Below are 22,622 nucleotides of genomic sequence, written 5' to 3'. Positions count from 1 at the left end.
TAGTTAGAAAGTAATTTCAAGAATATACAGGCATGCTTCTAAATAGCTAGAAGTGCTAGAACTGAATTGTATTGAATAATTTCGTAAGAGGTTCAAAAACCGACTAAATATAACGTAATAGTTAAAAGCCTTATTAATATGACACTTTTTCCTATTTATATTGGTTCTAGGCTCAAATGAGATATCTCAATCGTATTGCTGACAAAAAAATACCGGAGAATTAAGTCTCTACGTTACGCTACATTTTACAAAATCAATAGGGATGACGACCGAGTATAAAAAGAAAAAATCTCATTAGTCCCTCAGTTAGATAATTGAAAACTATGAGACACGTATTTTTTCCTTTTTCAGAAAAACTAGAATTGACAAAGATTAACTGTTTTAAAGTTTAGGAGAGCTTGTGACGTAACGATATGCTAAAATTTATACACAACCGTGACGTCACGCGTAAGTTTCATTCACTGTAATTTGGTCAATTTACGTTTGCGGAACAAATTAAAAAATACGTATCCATTATTATACAAAAAACTACAAGACGAACACTGCAAAAAAAAATTTGTCGCCATCCCTATTAATAAGTGCTTTATAAGGCGATTTTCTGCCTGTACTATTACGTCGTATTGACAGCCGAATGGATTTCTTGTGTTCAATTTATGAAACCTTTTATGCGACTATAATGAGTTGATTTCAGTATTAATAAAACAAAATTAAATGACAATAAAGTAAATTGTAAACAAAGTTTAAATGCAACAAGTGCTGCGTAGATATTGGATATTCTTGATGTAGTGTTATTTAATTATCTTTAATATATTCTTACGTGTGATTTACATATAATATTTTGCATCTACATCAATAAATTGTTAGGTGTGTCTTTTATCAAGCTCTTAACAACTCGTAAATAGAATCCGATTTGATTTAACATCTTTACTGTTTCCGATATTCTTATAAATTTACTACCTACGGTAGACGATATTTGATAATTAATATCTGATCTTCGTTTAAATTAAAAGTGAAGGAAAAAATCTGACATTCCTTTAATGAGAGTTGACAACCGATCATTGCCCGCTGCCTTCATAATGTAGCTATCACTAAGAAACAATTGGTACAGTTAATTCGCGTAAAATAAATAACTTCTAGTTAACTTAGCAACACGCAATCTTCGAAAAAAAAAGCTGTGATTGTTATCTGCAATCGCTAGAACTAGAATATTTTCTAATATACTAAATTCGGCTTTACCAATTTTTACCAAATTTTATATGCTTTTAGCTATAGCTTTAGCTTATATAGCTTATAGCTATAGCTATTAGCCCGCGGCTTCGCCCGCGTCGAGGTCGGTTATATCGCGTTTCTAAGAGAACTCTTCAAAAGACCGGGATAAAAATTATCCTATGTTCTTTCTCAAGGTCAACTCTGTACCAAATTTCATTAAAATCTGTTCAGTGGTTTAGACGTGAAAGCGTAACAGACAGACAGAGTTACTTTCGCATTTATAATATTAGTAGGGATTCAGTAGGTCGGAGAATCGGCTAGCATCTATTTTTCATACCCCTAAGTGATAAGAGTTGCTCACAATAAAATTTACTTTTTTATTTTTTGGACGAAAAGTTTATTTTTATTCTTTTATTATGTGGCATTCACCTAGTTTTTGTCTGACACTAGAATTTATTTAAAAAACTAGAAAGAATTTATAAGGCAAAATAACGTTTGATGGGTCAGCTAGTAGAAATATAATCTCTTGTTCAAAAACATGGTGTTTTAAAATATATATATATATATATATTGGCTGTGCTGTGTACTGTCATGATTTGACCTGCACCTCAGTGAGAAGGTTTTAAGCACTTGCATATTCAAATTCAAAAGAATCGTCATTATACTCGTATCAGCTCATTTTTTCTTACGATAATATTAAACACACGTAAATTATCTATACTAATATATAAAGTTGAGGAGTTTGTTTGTTTGTTTGAACGCGCTAATCTCAGGAACTACTGGTCCAAATTGAAAAATTCTTTTGTGTTGAATAGACCATTAATCGAGGAAGGCTTTAGGCTATAAACCATCACGCTGCGACTAATAGGAGCGAAGGTACAAAGGAAAATGTGAAAAAAAATAGCAGGTATAAATCATAAGTTATATCTTCTACCCACGGGGACAAAGTTGCGGGCAACAGCTAGTCTGATGTAAGACAGCCTAGGTGAAAAGTCTCGAACAAACTTTTCACTGAGATTGAAGCAATAACGTTTGAGGTGATTAAATCTCTCCGTAATTGAATTACTAGTTTCCAATCATCTTAGCGGTGTTTCAATTAAAGTTTTCAATTAATTACTTTCAATAAGTATATGTTATCGATTATAGCCTATTATTGTTATTAAGGGAACACATTTGTTGGCATTTGACTGGTTTTTAAAGTCTGAAATACTCATAATATAAAATTAGTGAATGGTTTAGTCGCGCGTATCTATCGGGATTGCCCGACTAGTATTGAAACCAAACGGAATCTTTAATCATGAGCAAAAACGAAGGCAGAGTCGCGAATCGAACTGCTTAGTATGAAAATATTTTACAAGTCCTTCTATTCTTTTGCCCATTCCAGTTTCTATTTTCTTGACTAATCTAAACGTGTAACATTACGTGAGGTGTCAAAGCGACACTTTTGCTCGTTAGTGCTTAGGTACTAGAGAAAGCCTGCAACCTAAACGCTATCGTCGAGGAGTTCATGATAGAGAGATAGCTATGAGAGCTATTACTTCACTACTTTACATATTAATATATACCGCAGACTACACTATTGAAATGCGAACAAGCGAGCTAGCTGTGCTAGCTGCCAGTGTAACCTAACTTTATGTTCAATCTTTCAGCTCTTTTGCCAGATAATATCTCGGTATATGAAGTGGAAGTTGTCTATAATCCAGTCTAAAGTTGAGGTCACTTAACAAGACGCTGCAATAAAGTAACTTGTTGCAAGAAATTGCTTCCTTATAACGTTCAACTTTGTTAGATTTCTCTTTAATGTTTATAGGATAAATATTACAGGAAGATAAAACTAAAAAGTATACGATGTGATGATTGATTTATTTTTATAATAAATAAGCATAATCTAAAATCCAAAGATAACAAAATTCTTCATCAAAACCTTTTCAGTTTGTATGAAAGGCACGCTATTTGTTGACGCACAATTCTCCAAAACGACAACAAGCTTACCAAATACCGGTGTATCGAATGCCAATCATACACAAACAATTTCACAATCGCCATGTTGTTGAATTTTGGTGCGAAAATGTCTTTGTTCACCGTGAAAAATGTACAACATTACACGGGCGTTATTTCGTGCAAAAAGGCACAATACATTTAGGACAAAAGAATTGGGATGTTTATTATTTTAAGAACTCAAAAATATTTTATTGGAAGATATGTAATAACTAGCATGAAAAAGCGTCAGTGTAATTTAAATGTTCACAAAAAATAATATGCAAAGACAATATTAACCCTGTATTTTGTTTTATAGAACTAAAACTGTAAAATTACAAAACATTGAACTTTACGCTGAATAACGGAATTCCTTTGCCTAACCTTAAAGCGATTAGAAAGTAATTTATTGCTTACAAAGATAACGTTAATCACACATACGTCATATTTTTAATTTAACGGTTCACTGTTCTAAATTATTAAATCAAATTTGAAAGAATAAATTAAGATTCCAACTTACCTATAATTTATTAGCAAAGTTCTTTTTTGTATAAATCAAATAATTATACTTTGTCGTTTTACAGCTACCACTTGTAATTCTCATATGCCAGACTTTTTACCCAATTTCGTCAAAAGGAAAGTAATATTTATCGAACATAATGAACTTGTGTGTAGGTACCATTATTTGGGGCATTTATATGCTTCCTACAAATCATTATAATCCACTACATTCGCAATAGTTTTCAAAAACGGTAATCGTGTGTCAAATAATCGGAGTATTGAACTTTTACTGTCAGTCAGCTGCAACATTTTTTTTCATTAATTTAAGTTTCGAGCGTCGCTTGCGCATTAATTTTGTAGCAAAAAGAAGACTTGATGAGCCAACAACAATGTCTGTTCCCATGGGAGGGTGTACTAGCAATCAGGAAGTAAACTAAGTACTTAGGGGGATCAGTGTTGTTTTTTAGTATTAACTACTGTCATATGTTCATAATGTGAGACGTGACGCAATAGAATACTCCTAATGTTTATTCTTTAAAAGATGTTAACAGCAAATGTAAAGTTTGAACCGACAAATCCTACTCATATTATAAACGCTTAACTATGTCACGTACTATGGACGTTTGTTACTTTTTGACGTTCAAACTGCTGGACCTATTTAGATGAGAATTTGGGATGGAGTAAGCACACCCTATTAGCACTATTCCATAGTCAAAATATCTTAAATATAACCTTAGGTAGACAGATAAGAAGATGATAGGTGTAATGGTGAGATTAGGTCAGACGTCCTAATCTCACCATTACACCTATCATATTAAGAACTTATATGAATATAATAATTATTGTTTAAATTTATTCACGAAACGAGTAAATTGGAAGGTCTTGGACCTTGAATATTATAATTGCATTGAATTAACAAATAGTGAAAATGTACCGTTTATTGAAAAGCGTTATGATTGGTCTAATCTCTATCATACTTTGTTTTTTTTTTACTTTATTAGGAGCATATTTAATTTCTTTACTTATTACTTATTAATGTTGTTATCCTAGATTATACGTATTAGCAGTATCTAGAGCGTTTTACTTAGAGATGTAATCGCGTGCTAATCTAGTTTCTCTAGTCAGCTCGTGAATTATTAATCTAGACTTAGCTGATATTTGCAACACTGTTAGAAACGATAATAATAGATTGACAATTATCACGATACTTTTCTATCAAAGTAAGTTTTTGCAGATTTTGGACTTACCTATACACACACATCGCATTGATGATAATGTCCTTCCAGATTTTGGGAACGGCAGCCAATTTCGTAAGACATCAGCCAAACAATCCCTGGGACATACGTATTATAATGGTACACAAGCGTGTTCAAAACCACATCAGCAATCTGACACGACGAGAGAGATCTCTCCAAGAATCCACATTTTATGTGCCTTCTGAAACCCTAGCTGTTGCAGCTAGTAGCTGTGATATTTATCTCTAAGAATTGTAATAGCAACAAATACTGTGGTGTGTGCTGCGATATCGTTCCTATTCGTAGAAATTTAAAAGGTTTTTTTAATACACTAGAAGACTCTCATTTCAGATTACGTTTTTTTTTAACAAGTATATAGCTGTTGTCCGCAATTTCGTCCACGTAGTAATTTGCAAAAAAGTAATATTGCGAGATAGAAATAATTGGAATATAACCTGCACTATCTTTCAAGTTAGATCAAGCTGCACACTGTGTGCTAATTTTATTCAAATTGCGAAAGTAGTTTCGGAGTCCATCGCGAGCAGCATTTTTAGCGATGTCAATCTGTCTAAGAGATCTGAGGAACCAGATAATGCTACATCACATTAAAAAGATGTCGAATAGAAAACTTCAAATGTGGAATGACATTGTATTTCGGTAGGTGACATGACTTAGGACTTTTCAGCCATAGCATATGCAGTGTCACAATGTCTAATTTTGTGTATAGATTCAATTAGATCACAAGACGACGACCTATTCGAACTCTTTTGTTATTAGTCCTTTGAGGATTATTTTTACTGTAGGTAATTCCCCTTTGTCTATCTTGTAGTTGAATCTTTTTTTAACGAGTTGAACACGACCTCGCCATTTTGGAACTCTCTTCTATCCTTACATACTTTCACAATAAAACAAAGGACAATAATCTTTCATTATTTCTCACAAAGCATTTACGTACCTAATCAAACACATTCCTTTTCTGATTAAGTAACAATAGTGTTTAATACAATTTATAATGCTCATAAAATACTAGCAATACTTCTTATCAGATCAACCTAGTATGAAAATAGTGTGCTAAAAAGATGTTAATTGGAAACAAGAATTATAATGCATGATCGCTTGATATCGCGATTGTTCGATGATTAGCTGAAAACAATTGACAAGCACATACCTACATATCATTGATAAGTCAAGAAATTTCGAAAAAAGATTCCTCCCTATAGCTTACTGGTATGGAAAAGTTCGATATGAAAAGTCAAATTTTGTAGACTTGGTAACATTTGCCAGAGCACACAGCTAATAGCCTAAATCTGAGAATTTTTCAATGTGTGTTAAGCCACAATACAGGCCTATGGATGATACAAAAATCTGCCTCCTAGTTATACCTACATAAACCAAACGAAAGGAAGAAGATTGTAGGGTACTGAGTAATTTTGTTATATTAATTGCATTCAAAATATCAGATCTAGACACACGTTAAATAAATCAATTATTTACCTAGCTTGCGAAAACGTAAAACAACATTAATTTTAGGCAAAATTTAAGTATACTCTTCAACAGAATTGCTATACTTTTGCTTTTATGTGCATTTTACACAAAATTACAGTAAATTCACATTTTATGTGCCTTCTGAAACCCTAGCTGTTGCAGCTAGTAGCTGTGATATTTATCTCTAAGAATTGTAATAGCAACAAATACTGTGGTGTGTGCTGCGATATCGTTCCTATTCGTAGAAATTTAAAAGGTTTTTTTAATGCAATAGAAGACTCATTTCAGATTACGCTTTTTTCTAACAAGTATATGGCGGTTGCCCGCAATTCGTCCACGTATTAATTTGCAATAAAGTAATATTGCGAGGTAGAAATAATTGGAATATAACCTGCACTATCTTTCAAGTTAGATCAAGCTGCACACGATGTGCTAATTTTATTCAAATTGCGAAAGTAGTTTCGGAGTCCATCACGAGCAGCATTTTTAGCGATGTCAATCTGTCTAAGAGATCTGAGGAACCAGATAATGCTACATCACATTAAAAAGATGTCGAATAGAAAACTTCAAATGTGGAATGACATTGTATTTCGGTAGGTGACATGACTTAGGACTTTTCAGCCATAGCATATGCAGTGTCACAATGTCTAATTTTGTGTATAGATTCAATTAGATCACAAGACGACGACCTATTCGAACTCTTTTGTTATTAGTTCTTTGAGGATTATTTTTTACTGTAATTTGTCCCTTTGTCTATCTTGTAGTTGAATCTTTTTTTAACGAGTTGAACACAACCCTCGCCATTTTGGAACTCTCTTCTCTCCTTACATACTTTCACAATAAAACAAAGGACAATAATCTTTCATTATTTCTCACAAAGCATTTACGTAGCTAATCAAACACATTCCTTTTCTGATTAAGTAACAATAGTGTTTAATACAATTTATAATGCTCATAAAATACTAGCAATACTTCTTATAAGTTCAACCTAGTATGAAAATAGTGTGCTAAAAAGATGTTAATTGGAAACAAGAATTATAATGCATGATCGCTTGATATCGCGATTGTTCGATGATTAGCTGAAAACAATTGACAAGCACATACCTACATATCGTTGATAAGTCAAGAAATTTCGAAAAAAGAGTCCTCCCTATAGCTTACTGGTATGGAAAGGTTCGACTGAAAAGTCAAATTTTGTAGACTAGGTAACATTTGCCAGAGCACACAGCTGAGAGCCTAAATCTGAGATTTTTTCAATGTGTGTTAAGCCACAATACAGGTCTATGGGTGATTCAAAAATCTGACTCCTAGTTATACCTACATCAACCAAATGAAAGGAAGAAGACTGTAGGGTACTGAGTAATTTTGTTATCTTAATTGCATTAAGAATATCAGATCTAGACACACGATAAATAAACCAATTATAAAGCTTGACAAAACGTAAAAAAAAACATTAATTTTAGGCAAAATTTAAGTATACTATTCATCAGAATTGCTATACCTTTGCTTGCTAGAATTGCTATTCTTAAAGACCAAACTTTATGCTTGTTAATTCAAACAGAATGTACTTATTATGATTTAACACGATAGTAACAATAGCAAAGAGGATTTAAGATTGATAAGGTTAAACTACATTTTATTAAATAGTTATAATGAAGTTAGCAATGTTAAAGAAATAATATTTTCCTTGCATTACGATATTCGTCATGGCTCGGTGAATTTAACAGCAAGGCTGAAAGTACTTGAATTAAATCAACGCATCCTTGTAGTACTAAGATTTTAATTAAAAATATAAAAGAATTGTTAATGGACAGAACAAAGCAATTTAAAACTGTCTGGAACTTAACGTTGACATTGAACCTTCAATGAGTTCATCGAAGTTATTTAATTGTTTTATCATATTGCAGAAAAACTCGCCTTAAAACACTATTCTACATTTTTATAAAGTCTAGTCAAATAAAATTGCATTAGAAAAAATCTCTACTGCAATTAAACGCTTTATAAAAATAGGACGTACCTCATTTCCCATCCAAACATTTTTCTCCGTCAACACAAACGCTGAATTATCATAACAACACTTTTCTTTGTCCATTCTACCACTTTTAAGAGACATTTTATCAGTGTCACACAATATTAAATTCAATGAAAATATCAACTCACACGTGCATTAAAAACCTTGATCGCGTCGCGTATAAGAAAGCAGTGTGGAACGCAACAAACTCTTTCGAGGGAAGAAAAAAAAGAAATGCTTTCCCGCCAAAACGTCTGTCAAACAGGTTGACAGATCAGTGCGCGGGAAACCGCTTGTGTTCCCAACTCGATGTGAACTGAGTGACTGACCGCTACTGAAACGTTCACCGCTTAATAAATACATAAAAAATATACACAAGCCGGATTTCTGTTTACTTTGCCGACGGAACGCAGACAGATCAGTAATTCTCAACATTACATTATAACCTAACTTCTAATGTAAAATTTTCCGACTGGAATATATTAAACTATTATAAAACGATTTTATATAATGATCTGTGTATACTCGCTACTAGAAACTGTATCACGCTTTAATCGACTTTTTATTACCGTTGCAAATTGTTATTGCATAAGGATGGATACGCCACTTCATAAGCATTGATTTATTCTTGACGATTTATGATATTTCTGGATGTAAGTATAATGTAAAAAAAACAATCTAGTGGAAAAGGCTGGTGCAATCAAAGGCTAAAAATTATATTTGTTTTTAACAGATTTAATCTTGGGCATTCATCTTTTTTTAAATTTTAAAATTGAATCATAAACCCTCAAGAAGAAATCCATGCATGTTTTATGCATGCATATATCATAACTGTTGAAAACCGCAACCGCTACTTGAAAGTATTATAATCACAGCAACAACAATAAAAACATATAGTTTTAACCTCTTACATGTAGAGAAAACATTATCATAAAAAAAAAAACATATTTTTCACGTCTTCTTATGAAAATTGTGAACGATAAAATCATGAAGCTGAAGCTGTTTACAGTACTTTATAGCCACTTGTGTTAATTCATTGTAAAATCAATGTCTCCATTGATAGCCACTGCAGTGATGACCGATTTGTTATCACGTGACGTCATTTACAATAGCCAACGATTCTAACATAGCCTTGGATTAAATTGTTATTTAAACGATCACATTATGTGGATAATAATAGTGTACCTAACTGTTGAAAAAACGAGATGAATTCTTTGTACGAAAACGGAAGCCTGTTTTTTTCAAGTTTAGGACTAAAAATGTTACAGTCCTATTAATTTATTTAAAAATAAAGTCTTACTGTAATTTAAAAAAAAAATGGATTCGTTTTTATACCGATAATTGATTTTGAAATAAAGGTTTTTAAGTGTTATTTTCCTTATTTACGATTAATAATATTTTTATACGAAAACACCTGATTGTCGAGTATTAGCAATGAAGCAAGCGATCTTTAAAAAGTAGATAAAACTTTAATTATACTTCATTGCAGATGAGAAAGTACCTTGCTAAAGTGTAGTTTTCAGATCAGTTGCGCTGTTTTATGTTGTTTCATTAAGCAGTGTTACATTAGATAGCTTAACAGCCTAGTCTGCTACCTACACACTTGCTAGACAGCTTGTTATCGTTGCCTAACTAGGCTTTACCTAACCTAATAACCTAACCTACTAGTCGTTTGCTTAAGTGCATTAAAGGTAGGTATTTAGTATTTACTTATAGGTACATAACTCAAGTAATTTTCTTTACTCAATTGCAAAGTACTAGAATGTTTAGACCTTAACAAAATGAAGAAGTATTTAATATGTCTATCATCAATTTATGTAAACGTTTTTTTTTACTTTAACATAAAAGTGAGGGAAGTATTCTTCTAGGAGTTTACTATCTATTATAAGAGTTCATATAATATATGTTTAGCTCTGTGTTTATTGTCAAATTTATATTTCAAATATGCCAAAAATTATCTTTTACTTAAAATTAATTTTAAAATTACTTAATTAATAAGATAATTTACTGAAGAAGTTCTCATAGATATGAAGCAGTGAGTGCAATTATGGTACACAACCGGTAGAGTGCAACGGTCGGTAAAGTGGGACTGACTATGCTGTGTGGTCGACGCACTGCACTCACAGGGACGGACTTGGGGTGTAAAATGCTCTACATTTATTAAATTCATTAATTAGTATGTTTATTCTATATGTTTTTATTATGACTTGTATTTCCTTGTAAAGTATTTTTAATATGAGTGTCGATATTACTTTCAATAAATTCTGACTCGAACGATCCGAATCGAAATCATATGTTTATTTTTATGTTACGTTATTATAAGGTTGAATAAATAAAAAACTTCGCATAAGTAAACTAAATTACAATAGTTTTAGACTTTTGGTTAAAACCCGATACAATGTTTTCGGTATCAAAAAAAAGGCATTCATACAGCAGGTCTAATGAATCACCGAGACTGAAGCGCAAAACTAGAGCCGTCAGTTGTTCACTGACTCATCCGACATGAGTACATGACGTGACGTATTTTTCTAGCTACGTACCTTGACTTAAAATAAGTTTATCAATATCTTTTTGGTAATTAGTAAATGAAGCTTGTTTTAGTTTCTCTGCTAAAGTTTACACTGGGAAATCCTTGCTGGGTAAAACCGAAAGTATGAGTCTCATTTAAAATTCAAAAGTATATTTTGGTATAGGAGAAAAATTTCGACATAAAAAAGAAAAAAAATGGTGAAAAAAGAAAAGAAAATTTTAAAAATATATAAAAGTTTTTTAAAAAGGTTGGCTCGTGAGGGATTCGAACCCTCGACCTCCTCGAAAATGCAGATGGGCGTTCTGACCACTGAACTAACGAGCCGACTGGCAATAATGCTAAATTTCAGCTTCATAATCATAAGCATAATCATTTTCCTTTCTGAGAAGTTGATGATTACGATTAGATAGTTGAAGCACGTCATCAATATACCTAGAAGTAAACAGTTGTGTGCATGTTACACGCCTCACTATTTACTTTAACTTCCATTACTAAGTTTTTCCCCGTCCTACTAACATTACTGCTAATCTTACACTAGATTTACGAAGAAGTGTGATTTAAAACACAAACGCAGATGTTTCAGTTGATTTCATATATTTCCATTGTCCATTGCCAAATTTTATCTTATTTTTACAAGTATCATGTTTCGAAGTTATCAACTGTGATAATTAACTTAACTATGAAAATGCTTTTTAATTTGAAAACGAAATTTTCACTAAGTACATGCAAAACGTTGTTCGCTTGGCGACATAATGACATCATCGTCATCTACGTGCTCTTGTCAGTGCTGGTGTGCCTGCTGATTTAGAACCCAATGGTTTGGTACGCAACAATGGTAACAGACCAGGCGGAATGTCATTGCTGCCTTGGAAATTGTTTCGGTCTTTCTTGTAGGTCGCGACACGCGTCGACATGTTAAGTTAAGGAACCATTTGCTCGAGTTCTTGATAATAAACGAGACTTCTTGGCCTGTTTCCCGACTTTGCAGGGATATAGATATATTTTTTGACGCTCTGTAAATTATGTATATTGCTTATTTTGAATTCATATTAAATTTAAAGTATGTAGTTTTTTTAAATATAAATATTGTTTGATCGAAATGTATTTTTTTGAATAAAAATGTCCATTTAAATTATCTAAATAGGTACCTATATCACAACATAGTTGCATAAATGGTGCAATCTTGTTGCTTTCTAACGAATAATTTGTTTAAGTGATCGCGTCGAGTCCGCCCCTGGTAACATGGACTGGTTCCGGGTAACATTTTCAAGTAATCGATCCACACGAAACGATGAAATTATTTTCTTCATTGTAAGTGTTTTGTTATATTACTATTAAAATTATCGTATATCATACCTTTAGGCATAGCTTGTATCTTGAAAAATAGCACCACAACAGATTTACCTAAACTATAGGAAAAATGTTTTTTTATTAACACCTTACAATCTTTTTAGTTACCATTTCAGTAATATAATTAAAATATCAATACACTAAATTACAAACGCTACAAATCAATCACGTAACTGCAATTTGAGAATAATATTTATTATCAAGTCTGTATTTACTGAAAGTAATTATAGAAACAAACAAAGAAAGCTACAAAAGCAATACACAAACAGTTGGTAATGTTCTAGTTGTTATTCTCCTGATGCTGACTAAGTCGAGCTTGAAGCTTCACTATAAAATTTACATCTAAATAGATTTAAAAGCTTGGTTCATGACTTTAACAGACACTAGTTTTGTCTGCATGACTGTTTTTACTTCACATCTTCATAATAATCTGAGAATTAGTTTAACGTAAGCTTTTAACTATAAACACACGCACAGTAAACCTACACAATTCTTAAGATCATGACCTTGAGAATTAATGGAAGCATGTCATAGAGCAATGTCACGTTAAATTGTGGGTCCAGGCTGCTATTCCTACATCTTTGGCAGTCGTTACATTACAGGTAGTCAGAAGCTTGAAAGTCTGATAACCAGTCTAACCAAGGGGTATCGTCTTGCCTAAGTAACTGGGTTGCTGTCAGATAGGCAGTCGCTCCTTGTAAACCAATGGTACTGAATCTGGTTAGAGTAGAAGCCGGAAGCCGCCCCCAACATAGTTGGGAAAAAGCTAGGATGATGATGATGTCATAGAGCTATCGGTTAAGCCTGCTTTTTAATTGCTCAACAATCATAGTTTATAGTCATTTCTTCAAAAATTTATAGGCGCAAAAGTTTGGCTCGTGAGGGATTCGAACCCTCGACCTCCTCGAAAACATTAAGATGGGCGTTCTGACCGCTGAACTAACGAGCCGATAGCAATATCGTTCAATTATAGCTTTATTAGGATAATCATATATTTCTGCAAAATGAATAATACGTACCAACATGACGCACGTCATTGATTACATTATCAATATGAAAGTAAATACGTGTGTTCTATGTGATTATTTCTTATTTTTATCCTCCGACGCAAAATGAGGGGTGCTATTAATTTGACGTGTCTGAATTTCTGTCTGTCTGTCTATGACATCATAGCTCTCGAACGGATAAAGCTATTTCAATTTAGTTTCTTTTGTATTAAAGGTGAATTACTTATGTGCGAGTGTACAAAATATGTTTGATAGTAATCGGTCGAGCTATTTCAGCCATTTAAAAGTTGTGGGTGGCGAGTTTTTACAGTCGGGGATTTTAATTCTTAATCTTATCTTATTTTAGATCAGGACTGCTAGCTATAATTCAATAAGACATATCATTGCGAAAACGCGACAGAGAGCAAAATCCACGTAGAACCTACGTTTTACATTCAACAAAACAAAAGCGTTTCAACACGTTTCTCATCGTTCAAAAATGACAACAATGAACCACTACATTCATAAAGCTTCTATTTATTTAACCGAGCGACTCATCCCAATTACTCCAAGACGGTCGAGGTCAAAGAAAATCATGAACAATGATGCTACCTTAATAGAATGGACCGGATACCACTCATTGCTCAGATTAGGACGCATTGTGACTCTACATATAGACACTGGACGTCTGTCACACGATTATGACAGGTACTTATATGACCATGATTGTAAAAATTATTATAAACATTATATTTCAAGGTTAAGTTCTAAAGGTGGGACATGTGATCAGAAATGTATGTGAACAGGGATTCCCAAAAATTATAGAGCTATCGGTAGCAAGTAGACGTAGGTAGTACGATAACTAATAATCCTTATCAATTACTTAACTAATAAAGATTGGGGATGAACACACTTGATAAAATGATAGCACCTCTACCACTAAGTCAGTATCAACGATAAGTAGAGCGTTTTAAAAGGCACATTTTTTAACTTCTTTAACAAAAAGAAATAAATATCTTTCAAGATTCGAAGTGACGACAAATACATAGTTGTGAAGGAAGTATAAGTCGCCATCATTTTTTTCCTTTTCCCAGCTATATTGAGATTGGCATAGTCTAACCAAATACAGCCACCTAGCAGTTAACAGGGAGTCATTGCCTGTCTGACCTACTCAATCCAGTTACCTGGGCAACACGATACCCCTTACTGGTTGTAAGACTTTCTAGCTTCTGACTATCCGTAACTACTGTCTACTGTGTGTGTGTATGATGTATAAATAATTTTCGGGACCCACAATTAAACCTTCCGAAACAAGGAGGAACTTTGTTATCGGACGAACCAAAAGTATCAACCGTAGTTGAACCTGTGATCGATCAACTAGTAGCTAAGCATCGAGATCCTCTCATATATGCACTTTATAGTAATTTAATTAAATTAAATCTAAATTCCACATCGTGAATGCTTAGCAATCTGATTACCTGATGCAACACACAGCACGCGTTCACATAGAGACAGATAATTAGAAATCAATACTATGCCACAACATTGTCGTGTTAGTATCTATTTGTATGAGTCTGTATCGTTAACGTCATCTTTATACATTTTAGTTACCTAGTAAAGCTTTCCAGATATGTTTAGAGATGTTTTATCATACGTAGGTGGAAAGGTATATTTTTTTTATTTAACAACTAGCTGTTGCCTGCGACTTCGTCCGCATGGTTAGAAGATATAAGTTAGGAATTTTTAAACAGGAGCCCTCGAAGGTGAATATTATTCAACGTTATTGGCACATTTTCCATTGTATCTTCGCTCCTATTAGTTGCAGCGTGATAAAACCTGTAGCCTAAAACCTTCCTCCATGAGTGGTCTATTGAACACAAAAATATTTTTTCAATTTGAACCAGTAGTTCCTGAGATTAGCGCGTTCAAACAAACAAACAAAGTCTTCAGCTTTGTATATTAGTATAGATTGATAGGGGAAGCTTTTATGCTCGTGGTCCAGTAAAATCTTTCTTTATTACACTTAGTTATTTAAAGGCTAAGTACTTTAAATAAAATAGATAAAATTCTAGTAAATATTTATGTTTTCTGAGACATGTTTATGATTGACCGACATTCCACCATAATCGCTCAGATTTAGCGTGAACATAACTGGCTTCACGGGAAAATAAATAGATTATAAAATGCATAAAAAAAAATAGAAAATTTTCAATATTTATCAAGTGTCTGTCTTTTAAAATTTTAATCAGGTATCAAAATACGACTATTTTTTTTTTCTTACGTCTATAATTTCGTAAATAGGATTTATTTCAGTTTCTACTTGATTTCTCGAAAATTGGTTGCATGGTATATGCTAGCCCCAATTATTTTCACTGTTTTCAAGCCTACTTCATAGTCCACCCTGTTTACTTGGTTATGGGTATTCCTGTTATCTTAATTATTACATCGATGACATGATTACTTAACCTTTGGATAAAGGTAGATGGGTCACAGATTACACAAGCCTTCTGTAAATATTATGAGTTGCAGATAACCTGAAGATCGATAGCATATAGAGTAGACTTTAGTTTGTGTAAACACGTAATAAATCACTTGAAATTAATTAGTAATTAGAAGATAAGGAGTGAGCTTTGATTTTATGAGTTAGTCATAAATGGTTACGTAATTGGAGGTGTATCGAGGCAGGAGAGACTTCTTGAATACCTATACTGTCTCTGATAAGGGTAAAAAATGTTTCTGAACGATTTTATCCGCTCATGTTTCGGCTCTCCATGCGGTCTCTTATGCATGAATCGAATTGTACCTACTTCCTATCGGCTCTTCTTTAAGAACATATTTAGAGTTAAAACTCATAACGGTTTTGAAAGCACTTGAAAAATACTTTGTTAATGTTTTTTATTGCCAAACGTAGATAGAGCCAAATATGACTAATTACAGTGTAGAGCCCTCTAAAACTACTTACAACTGAGCTTTTTACATAATTTCATTAGTTGCGGTTTTGTTATCAATTGTAATGTTGTTGGCATGAGTTTCCTACTTAATAAAATTGAATATCATTGAGTAGGAAATATGACACGTTTACTTAGTCTAATTGTTAAAAGGTATTACGTTTGACAAGCAATTAATCGATCAAAATGCTGTATTCTAAGCTTTCACTTCTCGTTATGAATTGCTCACATATTCCTAGGAGAGAGACCTATTTTCTAATATATAAAATTCCCGTGTCACGATGTTAGTTACCGTACTCCTCCGACACGGTTCGACCGATTTTTATGAAATTTTGTATACATATTGGGTAGGTCTGAGAATAGAACAACATCTATTTTTCATACCCCTAAGTGATAAGGGTTGATCACACTAAAAAAAAAATTGTTTGTTTCTATCTTTTTTATAATGTGGCGTTAAAAATACATAAAACTAGAAAAAAAATATTCGGCAAAACAACGTTTGCTGAGTCAGCTAGTTATCTTATATTATATTTAGGAGCTATTCTCCAATATAAAACAAGATTTGTATTTATTGTTCTACATAAGTATTGTGCTTGCCAATTTTCGGTCACTCTATACGAAGTTATAGTGATGTATGATCGTTTTCAAACAATATTTAAAAAAAGTTTAAGTTGGACGATTTCAGATATATGAACTGCCTTGGTAACCAAAGCAGATAATCGTGCCAATTGAAGACACATTCAGGACTCATGTCGTTTTGAATCAGCTATTCTATCTTAGTAAATACAATATTTCAGAATTTGTCGCTCCTTTTGACAAAAAATGAGACATTTTCCGTGTTATGTGCATCATGTATTTTCGGCTATTATTAGAGCTAGAAACTGTTTATCTGTGCGTACGACCTCGAAACTAAACCAATCCAGTACAATTCAACCCTGAATCCACGTTCTACCAATTTTACGTGTGGGAGTACAACAACAGGAGCTCTTATCTCCTGACGTCACCACATTTCAAACATAAAACAGACCTTAATGACATAGATATAGAGTCTTTAATTACGTGACAAGGTAGAGTTGACTGATAAGTCATATTTTGTGTAATCTGGCGGGGGCGCGGTCAAAACACTTCATAGTTCAACATGATAAGAGGAGCACTAGTCGAAGCTTTGTTAATTAGTCGAATACTTTGATTATTATTTTGAAGGTTACCAAAGCTGAATTACTTGAGAAAATAAGTACTGGGTACTCATAAACATCTAATTTCATTTACAATTAAGACAATCTAAGGACGAGAATGATTCATAGGTCTGGTCTGTCAAAACTATTTAGTAATGTTAACATTTCTACAAGGGCAAATATCTTCATGAAAAAGCTAAAATGGGGCAGAAGAAAAATGCACGTAGCTTGTTCACCCCAAAAATAAGCAAAGTAGGTAATGAAAAATACTTGCACAATAGAACTGGCACCTTTCAAACAATTCAAAATGTTTGCTTATAATTTTCTGGCGAGATACGATGTTACAAGGAAAATGTAAAGATTTATTTAAACAAACTAAGCGCATATAACGTAAATATCTTGACTTGCAATGACCCAAAATGCGTGTCATTAATTGGCTGCACTCGAACCAGGTCAGACCAGTTTTGACGTCAGATCCACGCAGAATCAGGTACAGAACTTGTTTGACACACCTCCAGTGACAAACCACATGCCTTCACTTCGACGTACATTCTTAGTAAATTGTCAATCGACGTGATGCAATTGAGAGTTAATGGTAAAGTTAAACGTGTTTGTAGACACGTAGTATTTGTAGAGTTGTAAATACTTAAGTGATCATTAAGTTGGTGACTGTGAAACGCCTAGTTTTAGTCTACTCGTATGGTCTATCCACTTTCTTATCTATGTATACTTATGTTATATTAGTAGTTTTGTATTGTATTTGATGTTATTTCTATGTAAATGAATAATATTATCTATTTGATATTTCTATTTGATTCCTGTTGACGGCTGCTGGCTTTATAGCGTTGAGTTAAATGCTACGTGAATTGCGAAATGCTACGGATCGTAGAAGTAATTGGTGAATTTCACTTTGGGTTTTGTTTTATTAGATAATTGATAGGGCTGTTTTGTAAATTGATTATTTAAGCATAGGAAACCTTACTACGAAATAGGAGTGCACAAAATTGGAACTTTTCAATACTTCACAAGATTGTGCAATTTCTGCTTGCACCATAGGGAGTACTTTAGTGGGGCACAATGACGAACCCTCAGATGCAATTTAAATTAGTTTTGAGACAAAATATCCTCAATATAGTAACGGTTATACCATGAATCATTTGACTATAATACCATTATTACCACTATAAGTATATTTTGGTTGGAATTTGCCACTGGGCTTAAGTATGTGTTAATGTAACTTGTAAATTATCATTGCTATGTAGGTAATATATTTTCCAGCGACTGTTTAAATAATATTTAGTGCCTTGTTAGCTACTTTGGAAGATTAAAATATGGTATTTTCATCTGTTCTTTGGTTTTTTAGAAGTAAATGTTGGTACTAATGTTATGAATAAAAATGTGTTATTTTTCATATTATTTTTAAGTTAGATTAAGTCATGGTTTGTTGAAAAATGTCCTTGAATTTTTTTCTGTTATTTTTTTTAATTAATTTTATCGAAATTTCTTAACAAACATTTCTTGCTAATGACCACATTGATAAAATTCGTAAATCAACCTTAAAATTTATGGTATATTACATAGCTTATGAAAAGTTATGTAAATCGTAGGTAGATGCCAAGCGTTACAATTTACGAGCCCCACGAAGATAATGAGTGGCCTCAACAGGTCTCAAAACCTATTTCTAACAAATTCGCATAATTTCAAAATAAATAAACACTACCCCATCCCTGATACTCTCATACTCTCACTAAAATTACATCACTTGACTTACGAAATTCAACCTTAAATACGATTTACGTCACTTAACCACCCCAAAACGAGTGACCTTAACTTGACATTACATAAAAATCACTTACTTTTTTCTCAAGGAGTAGTATTGTCTCGCCGGGTTCGGCCACTTTTTTTGTTTCTGCCATTTTCGAAGTTTTCTCACAGGGAATTGAACTAAATGTTTGATGGTTTTAGAGACACGTCTGGGATTGTTTGGTAGCCGGTCGCGTGGCTGGATAGTGACTGTCAGTTACCCCACTATTGACGCATGCGCGGTGGCGATTAGCTCCCGGACCCCTATTTTGCGTGGTCAGTGACAACGAGCGCGCTCTACGCGGGTTCCGTTCAATTTACAACCTTCTTAAATGGATATAAAGTCACTTTTTGGAATTTTTGACCAGATAAGTTAATATTTGTACGTTCATTCAACTAGGAGACTGCGTGACGTCAGCAACACCCAACAACCACCTAATCTCTTTTAAGATAATGGCTTGATGATTATTTTTAGAAAACAAAGTTTTTTTGTTGAAATTTCATATTATAATGGACTAGTCTTATACTAAATACTAACTTCGCTAAAGGTAGGCACGTGTATAAGCCTATGTAATTTTCGGTATCGCCGCAGTTGTTATATGATTCTTTAAACCACATTATTTGCATCCTCCCTTCTCCTCTTTCTTAGTCTTTTAGCTGTTCAGAAGACACTAGATACCTGTTGCCTTAACCCCAAAAATAAGATGAATGCTAAAAACAAATGCGTATCAATAAAAAACACACCTCCATAACAAAACAAAGTTCAGTTTCAGCTACTGGAACAACATAAGCGTTTACACTTCATATTATGACGTAGGTAGGTACGTACGCCGTGAGCTGTACTTCAATAAATTAATAAAAATCATTAACCTATCAGTGTTGTCTGTCTGCGCAATCTGAGCAATAGTGATTGTTTACCACACCCACATGGCGCTGTTGTTGTTTTTATAGTTTTTGTAGCACTCAATAATGAGCGTGTCTGTTTACCATATTGATAATATACTTACCTCTATTTCCCGTTTGTTTGCTTTTTATGTAACAAAGACTTCGTTTAAAAATTTTACGTTAGTATGACTAAAAGTAAAGCAAGTACCTACATAAGTTAATTCATCAGTAGATATATAGACTAACTGGATAAAAAAGCAGAAGTGACTACCTGTAAGCAAAAGAGATGGCACGCAATAGAGAAAAAGGGAAAACGCTACACAGACTAAGTGCCTAGCTCTTAAATTTTGATTGATTAAAGATAGAAATTATATATATATATAAGTAATATAATTTATAAGAAAGAGTTAATATTAACCCTAAAAGATTTACAGCATTCAGTCACGATGAAATTGCCTTATTGCAGAAAAATCGTAGATATGTAGATAGAATACTATTTATTGTACACCATAAGGAAAAACAAAGTAGCATCCAAATAAAATCGCTAAATCTATTTTAATTTAAAATTAAACATTCGTTTGCGGACTCCTAAACCTCCCAGCTTACTATCCGCATTTTTCCGCGGTTGACACAAAGATAACTTGTTGAACTATTTGATATTTATCTGAACCGAGCCGCCGACACAGACAAGCGAATTTGTAATTTATGATTATTTAACTTTTATTACGTATCATTATAAGTTACATAGGTGTATTATCGGGATTATGTAACTCAAACATGCTCACAAATATTTATGATTTTTTGGTCCAATGGAATTCAGATATTAATCGCCTTATTCGACGATCTTCATCTTCCTAACCAGCTTGTACCTATGCTCGTTCTTCTCTTAAACACGGAAAACCCTTTCCCCTACTTTCGGACACGTCCTAGACCGAATTATGTCTTTAGTTGCCTAGATTTACAATCTACTGGAACTCTTGTATTTCAGTAAACTACCTATATTCCAGTTAAGTACATGCTCTCCTTGTGGATAGTTAGATTTTATAACTTGATGTTCATTTTCGGTTGAAATAACATACTAAGCTATCGTATAGGATGCAAGGAAAGGATCTAACAACTTAAAGATCTGATGATATATGATTTATCTAAACATTTCGTTTGTTAAAGGATCCAAATCACTGAAGGCTACGCAATAAGGAGGTATTTTGCAGATTTAATATTGATTTGCGGATAACAACTGCAGAAAGCCTACATTATTTACAGCAACAAAAACAATGGAGCAATATGGGTTACGATTACCTGAAATAAATGTATTTTATTTTATTTATTTATTTTATTATAGGTACAGAATGTGTATTGTGAGGTACCTATATATATAGCCGTACCTCTTATCACGACGGTCAATGAAAAACTACAAGCAAAAACGTGGTGAGTTTTTTAAACGTACCACGATAGTAGAAACGCAGACCCCATGTTTACTAACCTTAGATAATCTTCTTCTATATTTAAAATTCTTGTGTCACGGTGTACGAAATTGAACTCCTCCAAAACGGCTCGACTGATTCTCATAAAACTTTGTGTGAGTGTTCGGTAGGTTTGAGAATAGGACATCTATTTTTCATACCCCATTTTTTTTGTTACCTAGTATTCCTTTGTATGGTAAAACAACGTTTGCCGAGGCAGGCACTTAACTATAAAACAATCTCTGCGTAACCGTGTATTATACAAATCGTAGATATAAATGGTATCATCCATAATAGGGAAACCACTCATTGAAATATGACGGGAATGCATTTGATATCTTCATTACCTATAAATCTCTGCGATCCACGAGAGACTTAGAGACTCGTGCTTCAATAAAGGATCTCTATGTTCAAAGTATTGCATACGGTCTAAATAAGTTAATCGCTGTATTAAATAAGTTCAATGATGGATAAAGAAAGATCTTTCTCCTTTTTAATAAAAAAAATCTATAATTATAATTAAATAGGTTGCCATTAGTGTAACGATTATCACCACTTCACACTTAATATGGATATCAAATGAATAGACTTTATTGTACTGCGGCAAACTAATTCGGTGTGTAGGGTTTTATATTTTTTGAATTGAAATACAAAACACAATTTGATTCATATATGTTTATTTTACAATTAAATTACATGATAATTATTTTCGTACTGTATTGGGGCCGAATTCACTCATACATCAACTTAACAATTTTATTTACACTGCGAATTATTATAACATTATATCTATTGAGATGGCATTATTTATAATTAGTAATATCAGTCCACATCACAACTGTAATTTATCTAAGCTGGATACCAGTTGGCTTAGAACTTCCAATTGACTTTTCAGGTTGAGGCGCGGTTCGCGAGGTTGGAATTTAGATGGGTAACCGGGCCTTAAACCTCGTCAAACAAGATCTTAACAAACAGTCATAAGCCCAAACTATGTATATATCCACTAAAACAATTAGAAAATGTACACACTTATTATATTTAAAAAATGGGAATTAAAAATGTCA

General features: G+C 33.1%; 1 protein-coding gene and 1 non-coding gene across 3 annotated transcripts in view; both read right to left on the bottom strand.

The window, feature by feature from the left end:
- LOC113497880 (facilitated trehalose transporter Tret1) overlaps positions 1-19,412 on the bottom strand; it is a 54,520-nt gene extending 35,108 nt beyond the window's left edge. The window contains exon 1 of one of the 2 annotated variants that reach the window (XM_026877679.1): positions 19,264-19,412. In XM_026877679.1, coding sequence (XP_026733480.1) covers positions 19,264-19,323 — 60 coding nt within the window. In that variant the 5' untranslated portion in view covers positions 19,324-19,412. Of the gene's footprint in view, positions 1-8,424; positions 8,688-19,263 lie in introns of those variants that run through there. The other variant, XM_026877669.1, reaches the window with a different exon arrangement.
- Positions 11,198-11,272, bottom strand: Trnaa-ugc. Its single transcript has one exon. It is a non-coding gene; the product is annotated as a tRNA-Ala (tRNA).
- Positions 19,413-22,622: the final 3,210 nt, after the last annotated feature.

This window comes from Trichoplusia ni, chromosome 1 (genome assembly GCF_003590095.1).
Source record: "Trichoplusia ni isolate ovarian cell line Hi5 chromosome 1, tn1, whole genome shotgun sequence".
Lineage (NCBI taxonomy): Eukaryota > Metazoa > Arthropoda > Insecta > Lepidoptera > Noctuidae > Trichoplusia > Trichoplusia ni.
This window is presented reverse-complemented; position numbering and strand designations above follow the sequence as displayed.